Genomic DNA, 19,923 nt, shown 5'->3' with positions numbered 1-19,923 from the left:
CATTAAGGATCTTCTAGTTCTAAGTGTTACGAGGGAGAGGAATGAAACTTAGAGTAGTACATGTCTTCTTTCTTAGTCTTTTGACCATCTATAAAGAGAGGCTAAGAGTACTAGCTTGATCTAGTAGAATCTAAACTTGGTTTGATGCACACTTGTGAAATTCTAGCACTAGTTAGTTTATATAAGCTCATGGTTGAGATATCGTGAAGTTAACCTCACCGGATAGTCTGATGATGTGACTCGTATTCCCATCAAAGCATTTTTCTTAGTTCAGACAGAAATCGCATGTGTTGACCGAATGGTCCGGTGATTAACATGCAAGCATCACCAAAACCTTTTCTTGGTGACACGTGTCCTGAAATTTTAGAAGTGTTCCACCGGATGGTCCAGTGTTACCCCTGTGAGAGCACCGGAGCTTTTTTAGTAAAACCAATTTTTCCCAAGTGTAATTGAAGTTGAACTCACTGGATTATCTGGTGATGGAAAGATGAAAGCATTGGAGCATTTCTTGCATAGAAGAATTTTTTGTTCCAAAAGAAGCTACACTCACCAGATGGTCCGGTGAAGGCAAAGAGGAATCATCTGACTAATTTTTGCATAGAGGATTACAACAGATAGTCTGGCTTGGTTCTACTGATCGGATGGTCCGGTGATGAACTAAGGCACACCGGATGAATCCACCGGATCATTTAACAATAGTAACAGCTAATGACAACTGGCACAGTGGGCTCTGAAGATTGTACTCATCGGATTGTCCAGTGAGTGTGAGGAGATGTTCATTGGATTATCCGATGCTAACAAAAAGTTTAGTTAACAGCTAGATTTGGATCTTTAGCCTATATATACCCCCTCACTTATTCTCATATGAATCTCTTGCGACCCCAGTAGAGCTCATACACTGTGTGTGTCATCAAGAAGCAAGAGAGTGCACTTGAGTGAATTACAAAGTTCTTAATTGAAGGTTAAGGATATTTTTAGTGCTTGAAGAGTAGTAAGTATGCATTTAGATGTATTCTAGGCTTGATCTTGATCAAGTGAAGTTGTTGACTTATTACTCTTGATGGTTGGCAACACCTAGCCAGTCTTTGGTGATTGAAGATGTCTCGGTGAACTCTTGGGGTTCTTATGAGAGCCCTGGGAAGAGCTATGTGTTTAGTTTGATGCCCACCAATCTAAAAATAGAGAAGTAACAATCATGAGTGAGCACTTGAGACTGTATGACTCAAGGAGAGCGGTATTCTTTATCGATAACTCGAAAAAAATCGATGTTCTCTTATCCATCTCCTTACTTTCCCATATTTACATTTGAGCATTTACTTACTTGCAATATTTACTTTTCGTATTTACTTTGTGTTCTAACTTACTTGTTTTTCATTCCGTCTAGTTTGATCGTGTAGTCGTATTTTAATTCATCTATGCTAAAGTTACTACTGATTCTAGAATTCGATATGAGTAAAAAAAATTTAATAATCCAATTCACCTCCTATTAGATCATTCTATCCTTTCAAAAGAGCGGTCGGTGCAGCAACCAACCAATCGGTTAGATTAAGCTATCTCCAATTTTTCCAGTTCCAACAATCCATGGAAGAATTGCAGACAAAACCGGCAGATCAGATAAATCATAAGTGCAGGTACTTGGTACATCGATTTCTAAATTAGCGGTTATCACTCGTAAGGATTGTCTTGGACCCATGGCCACATCACATCAAAACCTTGGACAATACATACAAGAATATTCTGGATGACGCTTTTGATGCGCAGGGATCTGCAAAAGAAGCCTATTTTGCCTCTCATCAAGCAACAAACCTCACGTCTGCTGCTCCATTGTATCTCTTCCAGTAGTCCTGGGTTATCCGTATACCTGACTTGTGAAACACCGTTGTCAATCTTTGTCGTCACCACTCTCGTCGTCGTCGTATGCCACAAGAGAGCCAAGCGAGCCCCTGGTGTCATCTGGTGGCTTTAGGTCTGCGTCATACCCATTTGAAGATGGCTCCTTCGGAGGAGGCTTAGCTTCCGTGTCAACCTTCGGTTTCTTGGCTTGTGGCTTCACAGAAATTATTACGTTTTTCAGGATTGCAGGCTGGCTCCTCTTCGTAGATGGCTTAGGCCTGCTCTCCTGAAGAGGGGTAGTTACAAGCATAGTTCAGTCAGGCTCAGCAGTTCCCATTAATAGCATCATGATGAGGAATATAATTAACAACTGGCAGCGAAAGGACCATAATGAGTGATATGTATATGCACTTTTTGTTAACATTGTCTTAAAACTATGACAAGATCAAAAGAAACATAAATCTGCTTTGCATTTGTAAATCGTAACATACCTCAGGTCTAGAGACAGTAGGAGTCTCTTGTTCAAGAACAATATTGGACCGGGCAGCTACAGCCTCCTGAAAGGAAAAACACTCATTAGGCCAGTCATGTGACCCGTGTTTGGTGTATGAGAACAGATAGTCACCATTGGAGCAAGCTATCCTCCTCCAGCATAGAAACGATTGCTGAAATTTACTAGAAGATTACAAGTATGAACTATGGAACATCTAAAAGCTCCACAATCCGCTGTTCTTTGCTACTACATTTAGATGATACATATCACGTAACAAAAGTTCTATGTTTCTATCATGTCCTTTTTAATGATTAATGAATCTGATGCAGGCATCCATAGGTATGTACATTACAACCGACCAAATGTTACAACTCAGATTGCTGTGCTCAAGCTAAGGAAAAGCTTTCATGTTTGATTGCAATTCTATTTGGAAGATCAGAAAACTGGTAGCATTGAAAACAAGTTGTTCATTTGAAAATAAAAAAGCTAGAGGCTAGAGCAATGCATATTAATCGTAGGTATGTTACTCACATGGAAACTGCGGAGTTGTTCTTCTTCTTCATTGGACACCTGCTGTTCATATTCCCTCCTTGACTGCAAAGTAACATGAAACAAGGAACTAAGATGTTGCAAAAAACATGGACTAAAAGATACACCAAGTACTTAAGAAGCCACATGTTTTATGTCTGTAACTCTTATTTATTCATAAAGCAAATACAAGTACTACTGACTAGGAAGATCATAACAAACTAATCAAGCTATCCAATAACTAGAATTCAGATTATTTTTCTACTCTCTGGACTTTCAATACAATAATAGTAAACACCAGGGAAAGATTATTTTCATAATTCACAGATGAGAAACAATGATCCTCCTCAAGAGGAAAATAAAAGCACGTAATTTATGGTATTTTTGGTTCCATTAAAACACCACCCAAAATTCCTTTCAAGATAAATAATATAATTCCTGTTTTTGAAAATGTTAGCCAAGGTTGTAAATAATATTGTTTCCCTTTTCATGTAATGTTTGGCATAGTTACTCAAAGAAGGGAACTTCTAAACAGTTCTAATAAGGCACACTAATTTCTACCAGATTATGTGTAGTTGATATAGTGTTTACGATTAACAAACATTTATCTGTGATTGTAGCAAACAGTTAAATTATTTTGGGTAATGCATTTTTAAGTATTATGTCAAGAAGGAAGGTCAAATCTTAGAGTGGCTGGTTGGGAAGCCTATCCTAATACAGCACATTCCTCAGGCTACTACTATCAAGTGTAGCAATTGTCCTATTACATACTCCATCCGGTAAAAAAATACTTGACGTTTTGGACAAAGTACGGTCTTCGTTGACCACTATTTTTAATTAGAATGAGAATAGATTTTCATGCTTTCAAACTAAATAATTCAAAAGTTATTGATGGTCAAATTTTCAAAAGTTTGACCAGACCTTGTCCAAAACGTCATGTATTTGTGACCGGAGGGAGTAGTTGGGATATCGAATGCAAGATGTTGTCAGAGATAAAGGGTCAGACAAGAGACTTAATAACGGTGGTTCTGCAGTAGCTCAAGTAGTCGGTTTCCTTTTTCCTAAACTATAGCGCTATAGTCCGGTTTTACACTTTCCGTACTGTTAGGACCTATGATGACTTTATTTTGTCAAATTTTGGTACGCCTGCAGGTTTGAAACAGTTGTGAGTTAGAGCCTTTTAGTTTCTATCTCATAAAGGAAAGGGGAATAAAGTGACTGAGCAAATACCAAGGTCAGACTAACAATATGTTAACAAAGCCTTAATATCTTATGAATGAACAAAGTTTCTCATTATTTGTGCACAGTGCACACAGTACACATATGGATCCAGCCATCCACACACCCATGTTTGTGCTTGTAGGTGGTAACACAGGCTGAGGCGGAAGATCCCTTAAGCAGGTGTGCACATAAAAATACATCAGGGTGCATGGCAAATAAAATCCTATTGCCGTTGCTATACATATGGACAGCTATATGCACCTTCATTTTTGGGCTTGAACTGTGATTTTCAAAGCTATATAGCATATATTAAATGCTTACCAATGTTAATTTTTCGAGGAACTCTGTCTCGTCCTCATCCAAGGCTTTTGGAGGTCCTGGATAGAAAAGAAAACAAGAAAATTAGAACGAGAGAAAATTTTAATGAAGTCAAACTACAGGGTTCCACATCCTGTGATCTAGTCAAATCAACCCAGAAACAGGAATAGCAAGGAAAAATTAGATGGCAGGCTAGAAAGCTTATTCAGCAAAACCATATCTTGCTTTTCAGTTCATCCCCACTAGACCAAGGACAGACTCCTCTGTTACTTTGCAGCTAGCATGGCAAGATCTCTTGTGTAATTGTCCAAGCTCTTCATGATTACATCCTTTCGAACAGTACTAAAAAGAAGCTATATCTAACCCAAATTACAGCACTTTTGCCTACATTTCACAAACATACAAACATAAGACGGTATGGGACAGGAGGGAGGCAAACATACTGTGCTTGAACCGCTCGTTGAACTCTGCGTCCTTCTTCTCCTTGTTCTCCTGTAGGACCTGCACAGGATATGACGAAAACCCGTATTATCTACAAATCGACGTGTCTTATGGATTTCAGCAAACCGAAGCAAATGCACGAAGCGCGGCCTGGGTAGAGCGGTGACCTCACCTGGAAGAGAGGTTTGTCTCGCTGCGCGGTCCCGTCCTCCACCCGCTCCCCTCGCGTCCGCTTCACCTCATCGAGCTGCGATTTTCCCCAGAACAAATTGCAGCGACTTTATATTTCTAGGTTTTTCCCTTTCCGATTGCGCACGCTGGGCCAGGCGGTGGGGGGGAGGGGGAGGGGAGAGTGGTGATGGCCTTGCCTGGTCCTCGGAGATGAAGTTGACGAGCCGGATGGTCGTCGGCGGTGCCGCCGCCTTGGAGCTCGGCGTCGTGTCCTGCCCGGCCATTGCTCCGACTCGCTCCCCTTGGGCCTTCGCCGCCCGAAACAAATGGAAACGGGTTGCGAACAGACAAGGAACGGGTTAACGGAGGGATGGATAGTTGCGTGATCTGGGCCGCTGGTTTCAAATCCATTGGTACAGTGATAGACGGAGAAGCCATGGGCCAAATTCGATGCTATGAGAGAAATTCCGAAAAAAATAATGGTACGGAAGCGAACCCCTTTAAATATAATGTTACGAGGGCAATTTTGCCTTAGTATAATGGTTTCATAAGAAAATGACTATTTTGGAGAAAATTCTCGTAAAATTCATACAAATTTCACTGTTCCCAGCAGGCATAACTAGATAGATGATTAGAACAATAGCACGAGATATTGGCTTCAAGCGATTTTATTTTCTAAATTATGTATCCGATTTATAATCCGTTTGCAATATTAATTTTTTTATTTAATCTACAAAACAAGACTTCACTTAATTATATTTTGATAAAAAAAATAGATGACGTTGATATCATATGTCATACTCACAGTTGGAACAAGTTTTGGCATGGGTCCAATCCCAACACCATTTTCTTCCTATGTTTTGGCATCATCTGTGAATTAGTAAGGCTATAATCCAAACGCTATTCTTTTACCCATGCTTTTACATCACCTGTATTTTCACACTTCCAAATTTTGCTAAGGTTGGTGTGTGAACCGAACCAACACATGCCTAAGATTGTTGGAAGCCAAAGGAGGCCATCACACCTCTTTCACTGATTACCTGTTGGGAAGTGTGTTTCGAGTTCTTTTTAACTGATAATTGTGTGCCTATTTTTTCTTAAAAGAAAGCCAACTAGTTTCTCCAAAATATTAAGTACAAGAGTCAAGGGTATAAGAGTCATATCCTAGTCTAGAGTTTCTCCTATCCACTTCTATATAGTGTCCATTGTATCTCAATGTAATCATCTTTCATTTGTTCTTCTATACAAACTTAACATGGTGTTAGAACCTAGTTAAGGTTAGGTTAGATCTCGATCTAATCTATCCACATGTTTCTCCAATCACCAGTCGTGCTGTTGTCTACTTGTCGTGGTCTTTCTCATGTCACCACAACCGCTCCACATCATTAGACACCGCTGCTCGTCATCGTCAAGGAGAGCAGATCCACGCCCTTGCTCCGTTAGACCGATTGTCTATGGTTGACGTGGTCATCAAGTAGCAACCATCGAGTTCTGCCTTTTCCTAGTGCTCTTCGGTGACGAGCTCTGTCGCCTCCCTACTCCATTTCTATATATCACAGTTCCCTTTGTTGCTATAGTCGACTGAGTCCAATTTTTTTCTTTTCTAGTATCTCCGACATATCGGGTCATATCTCCTTTGTGTCCATCACTTCATCTAAATATGCTGCTTTTTGCTACTAGCTATCTTTTGTGTCTTTTTGCTGCTAACATCCTGCTTTTAGAGTTGTGCCTTCTATTGTGTACGGATTCCATGTTTTTCGTTGTGTCCGTCCATTCAAATCCACAAATATACTCTTTCAGTTCATCTTAGCTGTGCATGTCCACAAATTATGTCAGTCAACCGATTAATTCTTTTATTTTGTGGTTAGCTGAGTCTTGTCGATTAGGCTAATCCCATCATCATCATCATTGATGTGACCTTACTGTCTTGCAGTAGTGATATCTCTATTCTCCATTCGGTTTGATTTGACATATCTCATTATTCTCGTTTTATTTAAAGTCTCTAAAGCAAGATTCATATTTGAGGTGTTTGCTGAAGTACAGGTCGTGAAAGCAGTACCCTCTTGTGAAAGAGATCGGGATCGTTTAGTGCATCAACATTATTGACTTGCACACTTTGATGCCATCTTCAATATCAGACTTCAGATGTACCAATTTTTTTTTCAAAGTCTAAGTACTTAGTGTCAACTCTTCAAATGTAACATCATTACATTCACGTTACGTTTGAGGTGATGTTAAAAGTATAAGAGTCATATCCTAATCTAAAATTTCTTCATCCACTCATATTTATAGTGTCCATTAAGCCCCAATGTAATCATCCTCCGTTTGTCCTTCCATACAAACTTAACACAAGGTTGATCTATTTTTTTTATGACACCTCTTTCTCAAAACTTCGTATGCAAACAATTGTCGGTGCCACTTGTATGCTAAGAAAAGTTAACAAAAATGCATGTTTTCTCATGCTTGGTAGACTGGTAGTGCTGCTTGCATTGCACACAAAAAGCAAGTTCATCGTTGACTAAGGTTGACCCATCTTCCCCGACTCCAAGGTAGAGCAGAAAACCCACAGCGAGCCCCGAGCGCGCTGGCATCGCTTCGACCAATAGCGAGCCGAGATCCAGCCATCATGACGTGGACACAGGATTTGATCAAACCAAACTGGGCAAATCCGATTCCGATGCCATTGACACCCATTGCATCCCTCCATCAATAGCAAGCTCTTCGTCCCATTCCTCCTCCAATCCCCAATTCCCCAATCCCACTGATCCAAATCAAGGCGCCTCCCCCCGCGCTCCCAGTCCCAGCCCGCGACTCAGATCTGCGCCTGTCGCATCCGATCCGCGACAGCGCGGCCGGCATGGAGGAGACGCCGCCGCACGCGTCTCCTCCGCTGCCGCCGGCGCCCTTCACCCCGCCGCCGCGCGTCTTCTCCCCCGTGCCCGCGCGGGGCACCCCCAGCCCCGGCTCCGGCCCCGGGCACGCGCCGGCGCACCTCAGCACTCCGCCAGGCCCGCCCGTCTTCTCCTCGCCGCTGCGCCCCGCGGCCGTGCCCTTCCGCGCCACCCCGGCCTCGCCCCACCCCGTGCCCTTCGCAGTGGGATATTCCTCCTCCTCCGCCACCGGCACCGCCACCACCGTCTCCCTCCCCACCTCCTCCGCGCTGCCCTTCCTCAACGGCGCCGCCACGCCCCACGGGGACCTCGCCCCCGCGCCGTTCCCGCTCCGGGGCGATGGCCTCGACAACCCCTACGTCCAATTTTCCGCACACAAGGTACTCTTCGCTCCAACCCCGCTGCAGTGGTGACATGAATGCCCTTCTCCTAGAGCTCAACTGTAGTGTGTACACACAAGCGCAGTACCATTTGTAACCTAAAACTGTGATCGATCCTTGTTTCATGGATGCAAAGCGTGTTCTCGCGCTCACAAGGATTGGTAATTTGTGCTGTTTATGATTTGCCTTTTGTAATTATAGGTGCTGAAGCAGAGGAAGCTGCTCAATGCCCCTAGCTTGGGGTTCGGGGCTCTGGTTTCTCCAGGGAAGGAGGTGTCACCTGGCCCAGAGGTCGTGGACCGCGATCCACGGCGTTGCCTGAACTGCGGGGCTTATGTGAACTTGTACTGTGACGTATTGGTCGGCTCTGGGCAGTGGCAGTGCGTCATTTGCAAGAAGTTCAATGGCAGCGAGGGGGAATTCGTGGTCTCCAGCAAGCAGGACCTGCTCCAGTGGCCGGAGCTTGCGTCTACGACTGTGGATTATGTTCAGGTGGGGAACAGGCGGCCAGGCTTTGTCCCGGTGTCTGACTCGAGGGTGTCCGGTCCCATTTTTATCCTCATAGATGAGTGCCTCAACGAGGCACACCTGCAGCATCTGCAGGGCTCCTTGCATGCTTTTGTGGATTCGCTCCCTCCTACAGTGAAGATAGGAATAGTCACCTACGGGCGAACCATCTCGGTGTATGATTTCTCAGAGGGGGCAGTGGTGTCAGCGGATGTGCTACCTGGAAATAAGTCGCTTACCCGTGAGTCTTTGAAGGCACTAATCTATGGAACAGGTGTTTACCTGTCTCCTGTACATGCTTCGCTGCCTGTTGCACACACGATATTCTCATCTTTGAGACCCTATCAGCTGAGTGTGCCAGAAGTGTCAAGGGATCGGTGCCTTGGCGCAGCAGTAGAGGTTGCCCTTGGCATTATTCAAGGGCCGTCAGTAGAGTTGTCTCGTGGAATCATCAAGAGATCTGGTGGCAACTGCAGGATCTTGGTGTGTGCTGGTGGCCCTAGCACCTTTGGACCAGGATCAGTGCCTCATTCTGTTACTCACCCAAACTATGCTTACCTGGAGAAGACAGCCATGAAGCGGATGGAGAGTCTTGGTCATGAAGCACAGAGACACAGTACTGTCGTTGACATATTCTGTGCCGGACAATGTCCTGTGAGGGTTCCTGTTCTACAACCATTGGCAAAGTGTTCTGGAGGTGTGCTTTTACTTCATGATGACTTTGGAGAGGCCTTTGGGGTCAATTTGCAAAGGGCATCAACTAGAGCAGCCGGTTCCCATGGCTTATTTGAGATCAGATGTTCAGATAACATGCTTGTGACTCAAGTTATTGGCCCTGGTGAAGAGGCATCTCCTGATTCGCATGAAACATTCAAGCACGATTCTTCATTTTGTATTCAGATGCATAGTGTTGAGGAGACACAGAGTTTTTCTGTGTCTATGGAGACAAAGGGTGATATCAAGAATGATTTCGTTTACTTCCAGTTTGCAGTCCGTTATTCCAATGTGTATCAAGCAGAAATCACTCGGGTGATCACTATGAGGCTGCAGACTGTCGATGGTTTGTCTGCGTATCTGGAAAGTGTTCAGGAGGATGTTGCTTCAGTTATCATTGGTAAAAGAACCGTCTTGCGTGCCAGGACTGCCTCTGATGCTATTGACATGAGGCTCTCAATTGATGAAAGAGTAAAGGACATAGCTCTCAAGTTTGGTTCTCAGGCCCCAAAATCGAAGCTTTACCGTTTCCCAAAAGAACTAGCATCACTTCCTGAGTGCTTGTTTCATCTGAAAAGGGGACCACTTTTAGGTAGCATAATCGGACATGAAGATGAAAGATCTGTACTTCGGAATTTGTTCTTGAATGCATCGTTTGACCTTTCGCTCCGCATGCTGGCACCTCGATGCATAATGCATCGTGAAGGCGGTACATTTGAGGAGTTGCCAGCATATGATCTTGCCATGCAATCTAATGCTGCAGTGGTACTGGACCATGGAACAGATATTTTCATTTGGTTGGTATGTTACTTTTGGCCCTTCTCCTTCACCATGCTATCTCAGTTTTGTAACTTAATGTTTAGCTTACTCCTTTCACCTTTACCTTCAACTCTTCTTCATGGCCATCATTCTTGAATCTTGATGATAGGATTTTGTTCACTAATCAGTAGTGACACGATTTTTCTCAGCATGCATTGTAGCTATTAGCATTGCTTTGTTCTTAATTGTCATATATCATATTTGATGCTTTGTTCTTGATTGTCATTTATGAACCATTGACATGTTCTGGACAAGTAAAGGGCCACGGTACCACATAGTAGTGTGTTTTCATAGATGGAATTGCGGCTGTTGCTTGTTCACTTCTTGTTCCTGCAAGGTAAATGAAGACAAAATGGGGGATTTTAGCAGCATCATGTTTGAAATTATTAACTTACACCCAGGGTTTTGAGTTTATGTAACAACTAGTGAAGATTTTCAGCTACACAGTGAGAATATTATATGACGATAAATTTGTTGAAATTATTGAATTATCGCTGATAGGTACCAAATAAAAGGAAACTAGTTCATGCTTAGAACCTAGAAAGCGCGTACGAGTAAATCCTAATAAAAAAACTCGAACATGGGGAGAAGACGTCCTCTTGGCTTCATCTTAAAAGAGGGGAGTACTGAACCCTGGCTAGCCAGGAAACTTGCTGAAACCAGTTCTCAGGGAGGTTCTCACACGACCTGCGAGCACTCGGGTTCGAGCCCGGGTGGGTGGTCTCTCAATTGGAGGTTGTACCAACCGAGCTATCACTCGGTTCTCCACGAGTAAATCCTGATACTAGGACTTGTGGAAGATTATATTTCTTTTTGGTCTTTTTAGATGTTTCCTTTATACCTTGTTCATTCCTTGTCAAATAATAATATTGTATTGAACTGTCAGTACTGTATCTTTTCAGGGTGCTGAGCTAGCAGCTCAAGAAGGACAAAGTGCAGCAGCTTTAGCAGCATGCCGTACATTGTCAGAAGAGCTCAGCGAGCAACGTTTTCCAGCTCCAATGATACTTTCATTCAAAGTCAGTTTGCTTGTTCTCATCCTTCACTGTTACTTCCAGTCGCTTTTGTCCTCCTAAATAATATCTACTATTTCGCTCATAGGTTTACTGTCTAACTAGTCTCGGCCATGTATATTGGATCACAACTTATTAATTAGAAATTTTGGTGCTTGAACATCGTTACATTTGTAAACTTCAATGTAAATCTGTAGTTTACTTTGAAGTGATTATTAGGTAATATGATACTTGATTTAAGATAATCGTGACATAGGAGCTTTCATTGCATCCAAGTGGACAGTTCTTTCGAATCATTCAGTCTGTCAATACTTGTTTCATTAACTATGCAACTAGCATGAAAGATCACTTACAAAAGTGCTACATGCTTTACTTTTATAATTGATTGTTCTTTCCAATATCTTGGTACAGCAAGGAAGCTCTCAGGCTAGGTATTTTGTCTCACGCCTGATCCCAGCTCACAAGGACCCTACTTATGAGCAGGTAGCACTTTCTGCAAACCTTGGCATTCACATTTTGCTTCACCTGAATTCATCCCACTGGGTTATTTTGCTCATAGTTATAACTGTGGCTAGCTTTGTGGTACTTGAGAAAGTAAAACCAAGTGAGCTGCCCTGCTGCGGCTCAATTTGTTAACAGAACTTTTGCTTGTTTCAGGAGTCAAGATTTCCACAATTGCGAACCCTTACTCCTGAGCAAAGGGCTAGGCTAAAGAGCAGCTTCATCCACTTTGACGACCATAGTTTCTGCGAGTGGATGCGCAGCCTCAAATTGGTCGCACCGGAATCCAGCTAACACAAATAATTGGAGCTGTGCACTTCGAAACGGCGGATAGCTACAGAAGCCATGCCATGGCATGGCTTCTGACAGAGTTACCAAACGATAGCTGAGTTCTTTGTGACCAAATCGTGAAGCGCCATTCAGGGTGCAGTCGAAGTTGTATGATTTTGCCCAATTCTTTTTGTTTTTAACCTTGATGTGGTAGCATAAGTGCATAAACGGTCTCTGGTCATACAGGCGGGAAATTTACACAATAAGAGCGTAGCAGATGCTCTCCTGCAGTTGAAGAGTTAATTGGATGTTACATGACATATACAACTTTTTGACGGATGGTCCGACTATTCTTTGAAATCCATTTGTTTGTCAGAGGGAGCCGAAGCCCTTGTCTTTTTGGGAAGAAAGACTGTACAGTATGACCGTGCTATTAGTGTCTACATCCTAGATCACTTTCACTATTATTATCTGGAAACAAGGGACTGTTTAGTTTGCTCCATTGGTGCATGATGGAGGTGAGTAGTTTTTGTGAGAAGAACGAAGCAACATTGGATGCACTACCAATTTTTAGCTGCTGCTAATTGTGAAATGGTGATCGGAGCCAGCGTTTCAAATCCTAGATTTATCACAAAATCCCGGACCATGGTGGTACTGGTTTCGGGTTGATGATAGGCGGGAATAGGCTTTTCCCCAACCGGTTTGTTTTGTTCAATCCAAAATGTAAATTTGAAAATGGCCAATTCTCACCCAGCTTCCTTTCAGAATCACTGCTCATCAATTATCCAAAGTTTTAATCTAAATCTCAATGTTTCTTTTGTCTTGGAAGTCTACATTTTTTAGAGGGATTTGCACGATTTTGTGGGTGCTTTTCAAGCTCAAGGATAGGGCCGGCCCGGGCCCAGGCCCGGTCCCTGGGAGCAAAAAGCGACTTCATAGATCCAGGTCGGTCCAGCCCAGTCCATGGCGATAACCCAAAGCCCAACTCATCTGTGCCGAACTAGAGATTGGGCTCGGTTCACGGTCCATCACCTTCTTATCCATCTCCTTCCCCTCCATCCACAGCCACCGCCACGCCACGCCACAGGCCGCCAGAGCACGCGGCGGCCTGTTGCCGTGCGCCACACGAAGCGCCGGAGAGAAGCCACCAAGTCCAGCGGCAAGCAAGCGCGGCCATGGCCACGGCGCCTCACGCCTCCGCGGCGTCAAAAAAGAAAGTAGACAAAGATGCTAATAAACTTGGTGCTGCCCAAGCTGCGTCATGATCAACCTGTGAGAAATGTTGTCCTTGCGTCGAGTTGCATTTTGGTGGTGGCAATCTCCATTTGTATAGCCTCTCTTACACCGTATCACTGTATGTGATGGTTCACATTTTAGTGTATGAGAAATGTGACAGCAATTCATGTTACGAGTCAGATGATGTGGCGGCTTCATACTGGGACAGCTTCAAAATGTAACTTTTTCCTTGAATTATCGATTCAACCAGCAGATCCTGTGATGCGCCTCAGCATAATGTCTGTAGTATGAATATTATCAATTTTACTGGTTGTACAGAAATAGAACTTGCTAATAGCAAGAGTCTTTGTTGCTCGACCTGCAGTTTTGTATAATGACGTAATTCATTTTTGTTGGTAGAAGTCACTTAAGTCTCATTTCTAAGTTTTCGCCGGATAGCACGAGCAGCTGTAATGAATTCTAACCTAGATAACATTTGCCGGTATTGGCAACTGGCAAGAATGACAGATAGCGATAGAATCAGTTGAGAGAAAACTACATGCTACGCCACATGTAATCTATTGAAACAAAAGTCGTGATCACTTATTTCTTGTATTAATATTCTACTAATGTTTGTATTCAAATGCATTCTCAAATCAACGTGATGTACTCTCTCGAGAACGCATATGCTGTGCACTCACTCTCTTACTCTTAGCAAAGCCAAAAGGTGCAAGAACAACAAGGATCTTCTCATATGATGTGGTGGCAAGTTTTGTCGCAGGGATAACGGCAGTCGATTGCCTTCACTTCAGCTCGATCGAAGTACCAGTCGCCAACTGATTTTGCAATCCCCTGTGCACCAACATGATGATTGATGAACATGAATACCGAACACTTGAATTCCCTTTAAATTCATCATTGAAATTATAGTATTTTCTTATATATCTATTTACATGGTGTATTGTCACTTTGTACCTTGTTTTGAATGGTGGGGGAGCCACCTGGTGCATTGTTCCAGGTGCCCAGCTGTTCGGACTGGCAGTGGGCGAAGCAGGAGCTTATGAACAGCCCGTTGCTCCTGGAACCGGAGAAGCCTTTCACGGATGCCACCATCTGGTCCCTGAAATCTACACTTGCACGTATATGCATTGCAACACTTCAGTTCATGACATTCAGATCATTGCTTGGTGATTCCATGTATTAATCAATTTAACCTTGCAAGAATCTCATCTGGGACGCATTGCAGGCCGAACGGTTGGACTTGCAGGCTCGCCAAGCGCCGCTGGGGTCAGCTCTGTCCGGGGCCAGGCTCAGCACAATCTAATCGATCAAATGCATTTAGCGCAATGTGAGTATGTAACAGCTATGCATTAGGCTGGTAGTGTGCCTGTTACATACAGATAAATGTTTACCTGGATGAAGTCGTATGCTGCATTTAGAATGAAAATTGGGGTCTTTATGCCATCGATTATATTTTGCGGGAAGAAGCACTGCGTCCACATGAGGTTGGAGGTTCAGAGAAATTAATCAGCAGCATGATAGGAATTTTATCGAGCTTTTGTATAAAGTGTACTCCGCTTATTCCAGCTGAGCTCGAGCTTTGGCTGTCCTAGCTCCAGCCTACCTCTAAGCTCGAAGGCCAGTTCGGGCCCGGCTGAAGCTCGTTGTACAGAGCTTGGCTTTGTGAAAGAAGAGAGGAGCAGCGGCACGCACCGAGGTGGCGTCCAAACGGGCGGTGCAAGTCGCCGGGAGGTTCTGAGCTACTCCCTGCATGGAGACGACGTCCTCGAAGTAGGATCTCAAGCTGCGGCCCCCAGAGACATCCACGCTGCAGTTATGCGCGACCTGTTAACTGGCTTATCTGCTCCTTGTGATCCGTGAGCATGGAAGTTAATTTACACGTACGCGTCGAGGTAGAGGCCGCCGTCGGCGAGGCACTTGACGGCGGTGCCCCGGCCGCCGCGGGTGGGGAAGAAGGCGCGGAACTGGTCGCAGTGCAGTATCACCGCCAGGCCCCCAGAGGAGCAGCCGGTGAGCAGCACCTGATCGATCGTCGTGCACAAGCTAAGACGATTACAGCGAAAGATGCATGCTTTGTTTTCTAAGGCAGTTTGTTGGTGGATTGAGAGAGAGCGAGACCTGATTTGCAGAGGCCATCCCAATGGAGAGAAGGTGCCTAATGGCTGCGTTCCAGATGCGCTGACCACGGAAATTTATCCCAGTCTCCTACAGTTCAAACTCAAGCAAAGCGATGAGTTAGTTGATGCTTAATATTTGGCCTATTATATTTTTTTTACTCAGTAGTGAAATCAAGAATGAAAACAGATACATGGCATAGCAAGACAAATAACCAAGAAGAGGATTCAATTGATGCTTGCTATTTTCTTGTTTGTTCTTGAGCTCAATCAGGGCCGAATCTCTATGCATAGATTGAATGTGTGCTAATTTTGACCCTTGTGTTCAATGCATTGTGCAAACTAGATGGAAACTTAATTTTCCTTGAATTTAGCATAGAGATGGGGTATAGATGAACAAGATGTAGTTTGAACTCAGGATTCAAATAAGGTTTTGAAAAAAGAAAAGGCACTGAAGGGACCAGCAGGAAACTTTTCAAGGGAAACTTTCCAGTGGCCTGTAAAAAGATTTCCATGCACCTTGTTGTATGTGTCGCCGGCAAAAGATCCACCGTCGCAGTAGCGAATCTTCACCCGGTTCCAGTTGTAGAAATCTGCGTATGTATATGCATCAGCATTGCAGATGAAATGAATGGACGGACATGATGAGGGGTGAATGGAGTACGGACGGACCAGGATTCGCGGCGCGGCTGCTGCTCATGATGCCGGTGAAGGGGATCTGCTTCTCCATACGGTCCGACGAGCCGCGGGCGGTTCCCTTGCTAAGCCGGCATGTCCTCGCGTTGTTGCACCACCCGCCTCCCTACGTCCATGATCGCTACTTCAGTTACAAACCATAATGTACTAGACTATGGAGACACTACTACAAATCCCAAACGATTTGAGATAAGGGGTTATCAACTATCAACTACTCTAGGCGTATTTTTTTTTATTAGACTAGAGCCTCTTACTCGACGTTTATTGGACGCTTCTACATGAGAATGGAGGAATCCAACCCTTGCTACCCTCAACTTCGAGGTGTTGTCGCTAGGCTAAAAAAAATAAAAAAACTACTCTAGGTGTATTTCAGAATGAAAAAAGTCTTCTAAAGTAAAAAATTTCAAATAAAAATACGCTTACATATGTGATTATAAATAATCAAAAGAATGAGAAACGATACGACCATAATGATATATATGGTGTTGATGTTTTAGAATAAGCACGAGAATATATACTAGGGTGCATATCACTCACTATTCGTAGGCGTTTAAAAGAGAGAAAATGCCCTTGCACTAGCAACAACGCGTGCTTTGGATTTGACTTTGAAACGGGGAAGTATACTAACCGACCTCTAGGTTTACAATCCAGCTGCTGTTCCCTGCTCCAGAGCCAGGATCCAAGTGATAAGCTGCTGGCGTTCCATCCATGCACACTGCATACGTATACAAAATCACAATCTTTACGACCAATACTGAATTTTGATTTCAACCTCCGACTTCAACAAACCGCTCGATCCTGAAGGTCGTTTTTTCTCCTGAAGAACAAAACAGCAGCAGCAGCAGCATACATACCGGCTCCCTCGTGGACGGCGGATTTGAGGATGGTGATGGGCACCATCGCAGACGCCGCGCGCCTCCTCCTCCTCCCGCTGGCTCCATCGCTCCGCTCATCTGGCGCCGCCGGCGAGGCCTCCACGCAGCAGCAGCTGACCACGAGAACGAGAGCAACAAGAACAAGAAGCGCCGGACAGCAAGGTCTGGTGATCCCTGCCGTCATCTTGCGTTGCTACCCCCCCGGATCAATCGAGATAGATGAAGCATATAACCACAAGAACACTGAGCCAGTACAGGAGCTTAATTAATTAGCTGCACTGCAGAGCACTAGGCAGGGAATCAAAGAAGATAATATTAAGCACGCTTCGATACCTGCGCCGACGAAAAAAATATTGACAGATAGCATCGCTGCACATAAACATGCAGACCAATTCAGTGTGTCAGCGAAGTAAGCCGTGCAGGAAGCTAAACGACGAGATTGCGCAGATAGAGTAACACGCCCAGATCGGAGATAATAAAATTTAAATGGGAACCGCCGTTCAGATATCGGCCCTTAGGCTGACAGGTTCAATAAAAACCAACAAAATTACTCTTTTCATGTTGGGAAAAATCTATCCATAGCATTTTCATGTTTCAATAATTATATTTTAGAAGATCTTAGAAAACGTACCAATAGCTGAAGTTTCAAAAGTTCAATATGTGTATGTTTTTTTTAATATAGTAATGCAATTCATTATATTGGCATAAATTACTTAAGTCTCTCTCTTTTTTTTTTGCATGATTCATTAGCATAAGCAGCTGAAATGGATTCTAAATCTCTGCTAGTGGTAACTGACAGTAATGACTGCCAGGGAGCAATTGGTTCACCCGCTCTCATCCTGCTTAGGTACATGCATCCCTGGCCCTTTAGGAAACAGTAGCTGCAGTGAGGGAGAGGCCCTGAGAGCTCGCTGATCCCTGGCCCTTTAGGATATAGGATATATGCATCCGGTATTCTTGCGCCCAGCTAGCAGGGAGGTCTGCTTACCTTTGTCATCAACGGAGGAGCCCTGTTGTTGGATTTGGAGCAGCGACTCCATACATCGTTTTATGAACTCCACTGATCCTTCGATAGAGATCTTTTCCCCGGCTTGCAAAACACTATCTCTTACACTCCGAACATGCCAAATAAGCATAAAGAAATTGACCATTACCTCTGCAGGGTATTTGACCACAATCATCAAGAGCCAATCCGGACCGGATGGTAGACGGCAGGACCCAGTATCTCCTCATAGCCTGACGAAGCGCAGAGGAATGGGGGCATCTGACAACTGCATGAAAGCAGTCTTCTACCTGGTAACCAGACAACTCACATGTCATCTGTTGTTCAAGGTGACGATAGCACTTATTTGCTCTGGTCGACAGTCCATTGTTGATAACCTTCCATGCAAAAACCTTCACCTTCGAGGGAACCTGTACTTGCCACATTTTTTTCACATACCCTGTGCTCATCTTCAACAGATGAACTACTCCCAACCTCCCCCATCGCATAGTGTATCCTCACTGCTACCTTGTAAGCACTTCTCACCGGAAAGAGGCCAGTTTTTTTTTTTTCAAATTCCAAGCAATAAAATCGCTGGAGCGGTTAGAAGGCAACTTAATTTTCAGTTACAACTTAGAACTATTAGATCAGCATATAACATCTCACATAGTATATCAATTTTAAGCCATATAGTTGTTTTTGTGCGAGGAATATAGTTGTAGTTCAAGGTTATTGAGAATATAGTTTTTTTTTGCGAGGAATATAGTTGTTCATGCTCCATGTTTTGTCTTCAGGAAACCAAGCGAAAGATGATTAATAGTCCTTTTCTCAAGAAGTTTGCTCCCAAAAGATTTAACAAATTTGCTCTTGTCCCATTGGTTGGGGCCTTTGGTGGAATCTTCATTGGTTGGAGTGGCTCTCTATTTATTGGAAATGTGAACTTCTCAGCTTCTTACACCCTAACTATAGCTTTTACTTCCACTCTAAATGCTGATAAGTGGTATCTCATGTCTGTTTAAGGATTCTTTTATCAATGACCTTAATGATCTTCAAATTGAGGAGGATGAAAACTGGATGATAATAGGAGACTTTAATTTCTATATATCTTTGGAAGACAGAAACAAGCCAGGTGGTAATATGAATGACATTTGCATTTTCAATGAAGTTATTAGCAATCAGGGTTTATTTGAAATACATTTGAAAGGAAGAAAATTTACCTACAATAACATGCAGCAGGAACCACTTCTAGAGCAGCTTGACTGGTGCTTTACCCCAACTAACTGAATTGTGGATTACCCAAGCACCCTTCTTCTTCCCCTGGCTAAACCAACATCTGATCATACCCCTTACATGGTACAAATTGGTACTAAAATCCCGAAAGCTCAATTTTTTAGATTTGAGAATTATTGGATTGATCATATGGGTTTCTTGGATTTGGTTGAAAACACGTGCAATACACCGGTTAGGACTGACAATAGTGCTACAAGAATTACTGCTAAATTCAAGTTGTTAAGAAGTTTCTTAAAGAGATGGAGCAAGGGTTTACCGAAGCTAAACAATATGATCCAAGTTTGTAATGATATTTTGGTTGTTTTGGACAAACTAGAAGAACAAAGACCTCTGTTCATTTAAAAAAAACAATTTCAGAGAGATTTTAAAGAAACACATTTTAAAGTTGCTTCATCACAAGAATGGGTATTGGAGAAAGAGGTGCACTATAAGGTGGGCAGTTTTTGGGGATGAAAACACAAAAATTTTCCAAGCAGTGGCTACTGAGAGATATAGAAGAAACATAATTACTTGCCTTGAAGCACGGGATGGTAGATTAGTTAGTGATCACGATGAAAAAGAAGCCATTCTTCTTGAAGCTTTTAAAAACAGAATGGGAAATTCAAACAACCTAGAAATATTTTTTAACCA

General features: G+C 43.4%; 3 protein-coding genes across 3 annotated transcripts; 1 reads left to right on the top strand and 2 right to left on the bottom strand.

The window, feature by feature from the left end:
* Positions 1 to 1,590: 1,590 nt before the first annotated feature.
* On the bottom strand, positions 1,591 to 5,355 carry LOC133900681 (uncharacterized). The gene is made up of 7 exons (XM_062341895.1): positions 5,203 to 5,355; positions 5,007 to 5,081; positions 4,837 to 4,894; positions 4,397 to 4,452; positions 2,858 to 2,920; positions 2,325 to 2,390; positions 1,591 to 2,119 (listed from the first exon to the last, which is right to left on the bottom strand). Exons 1-7 carry the CDS (start codon positions 5,287 to 5,289, stop codon positions 1,883 to 1,885), a joined length of 642 nt encoding a protein of 213 aa, XP_062197879.1. The 5' UTR covers positions 5,290 to 5,355; the 3' UTR covers positions 1,591 to 1,882.
* Positions 5,356 to 7,584: 2,229 nt separating this feature from the next.
* On the top strand, positions 7,585 to 12,481 carry LOC133900673 (protein transport protein SEC23 A-like). Its single transcript, XM_062341883.1, has 5 exons — positions 7,585 to 8,276; positions 8,478 to 10,298; positions 11,219 to 11,335; positions 11,741 to 11,812; positions 11,987 to 12,481. The coding sequence occupies exons 1-5, from the start codon at positions 7,863 to 7,865 to the stop codon at positions 12,122 to 12,124; spliced, it is 2,562 nt and encodes an 853-aa protein (XP_062197867.1). The 5' UTR covers positions 7,585 to 7,862; the 3' UTR covers positions 12,125 to 12,481.
* A 1,432-nt stretch (positions 12,482 to 13,913) lies between these two features.
* On the bottom strand, positions 13,914 to 17,283 carry LOC133909894 (pectin acetylesterase 3-like). Its single transcript, XM_062352436.1, has 11 exons — positions 17,001 to 17,283; positions 16,779 to 16,861; positions 16,123 to 16,252; positions 15,970 to 16,043; positions 15,455 to 15,541; positions 15,221 to 15,357; positions 15,029 to 15,143; positions 14,728 to 14,805; positions 14,530 to 14,635; positions 14,291 to 14,442; positions 13,914 to 14,167 (listed from the first exon to the last, which is right to left on the bottom strand). Exons 1-11 carry the CDS (start codon positions 17,203 to 17,205, stop codon positions 14,066 to 14,068), a joined length of 1,269 nt encoding a protein of 422 aa, XP_062208420.1. The 5' UTR covers positions 17,206 to 17,283; the 3' UTR covers positions 13,914 to 14,065.
* Positions 17,284 to 19,923: the final 2,640 nt, after the last annotated feature.

Source organism: Phragmites australis, chromosome 2, assembly GCF_958298935.1.
Source record: "Phragmites australis chromosome 2, lpPhrAust1.1, whole genome shotgun sequence".
Lineage (NCBI taxonomy): Eukaryota > Viridiplantae > Streptophyta > Magnoliopsida > Poales > Poaceae > Phragmites > Phragmites australis.
Note: the sequence above shows the minus strand (reverse complement) of the source record. Positions and strands in the feature narration are given on the sequence as shown.

Bases quoted from the DNA above. Each gene is read 5' to 3' on its own strand.
- LOC133909894 (XM_062352436.1), bottom strand. From the start codon at position 17,205: ATGACGGCAGGGATCACCAGACCTTGCTGTCCGGCGCTTCTTGTTCTT. The intron at 16,253-16,778 runs GTCGGTTAGTAT...TCATGGACGTAG, and splicing joins GCTGGATTGTAAACCTAGAG to GGAGGCGGGTGGTGCAACAA. The intron at 15,542-15,969 runs GTGCATGGAAAT...TTTGAACTGTAG, and splicing joins CCGGCGACACATACAACAAG to GAGACTGGGATAAATTTCCG.
- LOC133900673 (XM_062341883.1), top strand. From the start codon at position 7,863: ATGGAGGAGACGCCGCCGCACGCGTCTCCTCCGCTGCCGCCGGCGCCC. The intron at 11,336-11,740 runs GTCAGTTTGCTT...ATCTTGGTACAG, and splicing joins CAATGATACTTTCATTCAAA to CAAGGAAGCTCTCAGGCTAG. The intron at 11,813-11,986 runs GTAGCACTTTCT...TGCTTGTTTCAG, and splicing joins AGGACCCTACTTATGAGCAG to GAGTCAAGATTTCCACAATT.
- LOC133900681 (XM_062341895.1), bottom strand. From the start codon at position 5,289: ATGGCCGGGCAGGACACGACGCCGAGCTCCAAGGCGGCGGCACCGCCG. The intron at 2,921-4,396 runs GTAAGCATTTAA...GTTACTTTGCAG, and splicing joins TCCTCGAAAAATTAACATTG to TCAAGGAGGGAATATGAACA. The intron at 2,120-2,324 runs GTATGTTACGAT...ACCCCTCTTCAG, and splicing joins CTACTGTCTCTAGACCTGAG to GAGAGCAGGCCTAAGCCATC.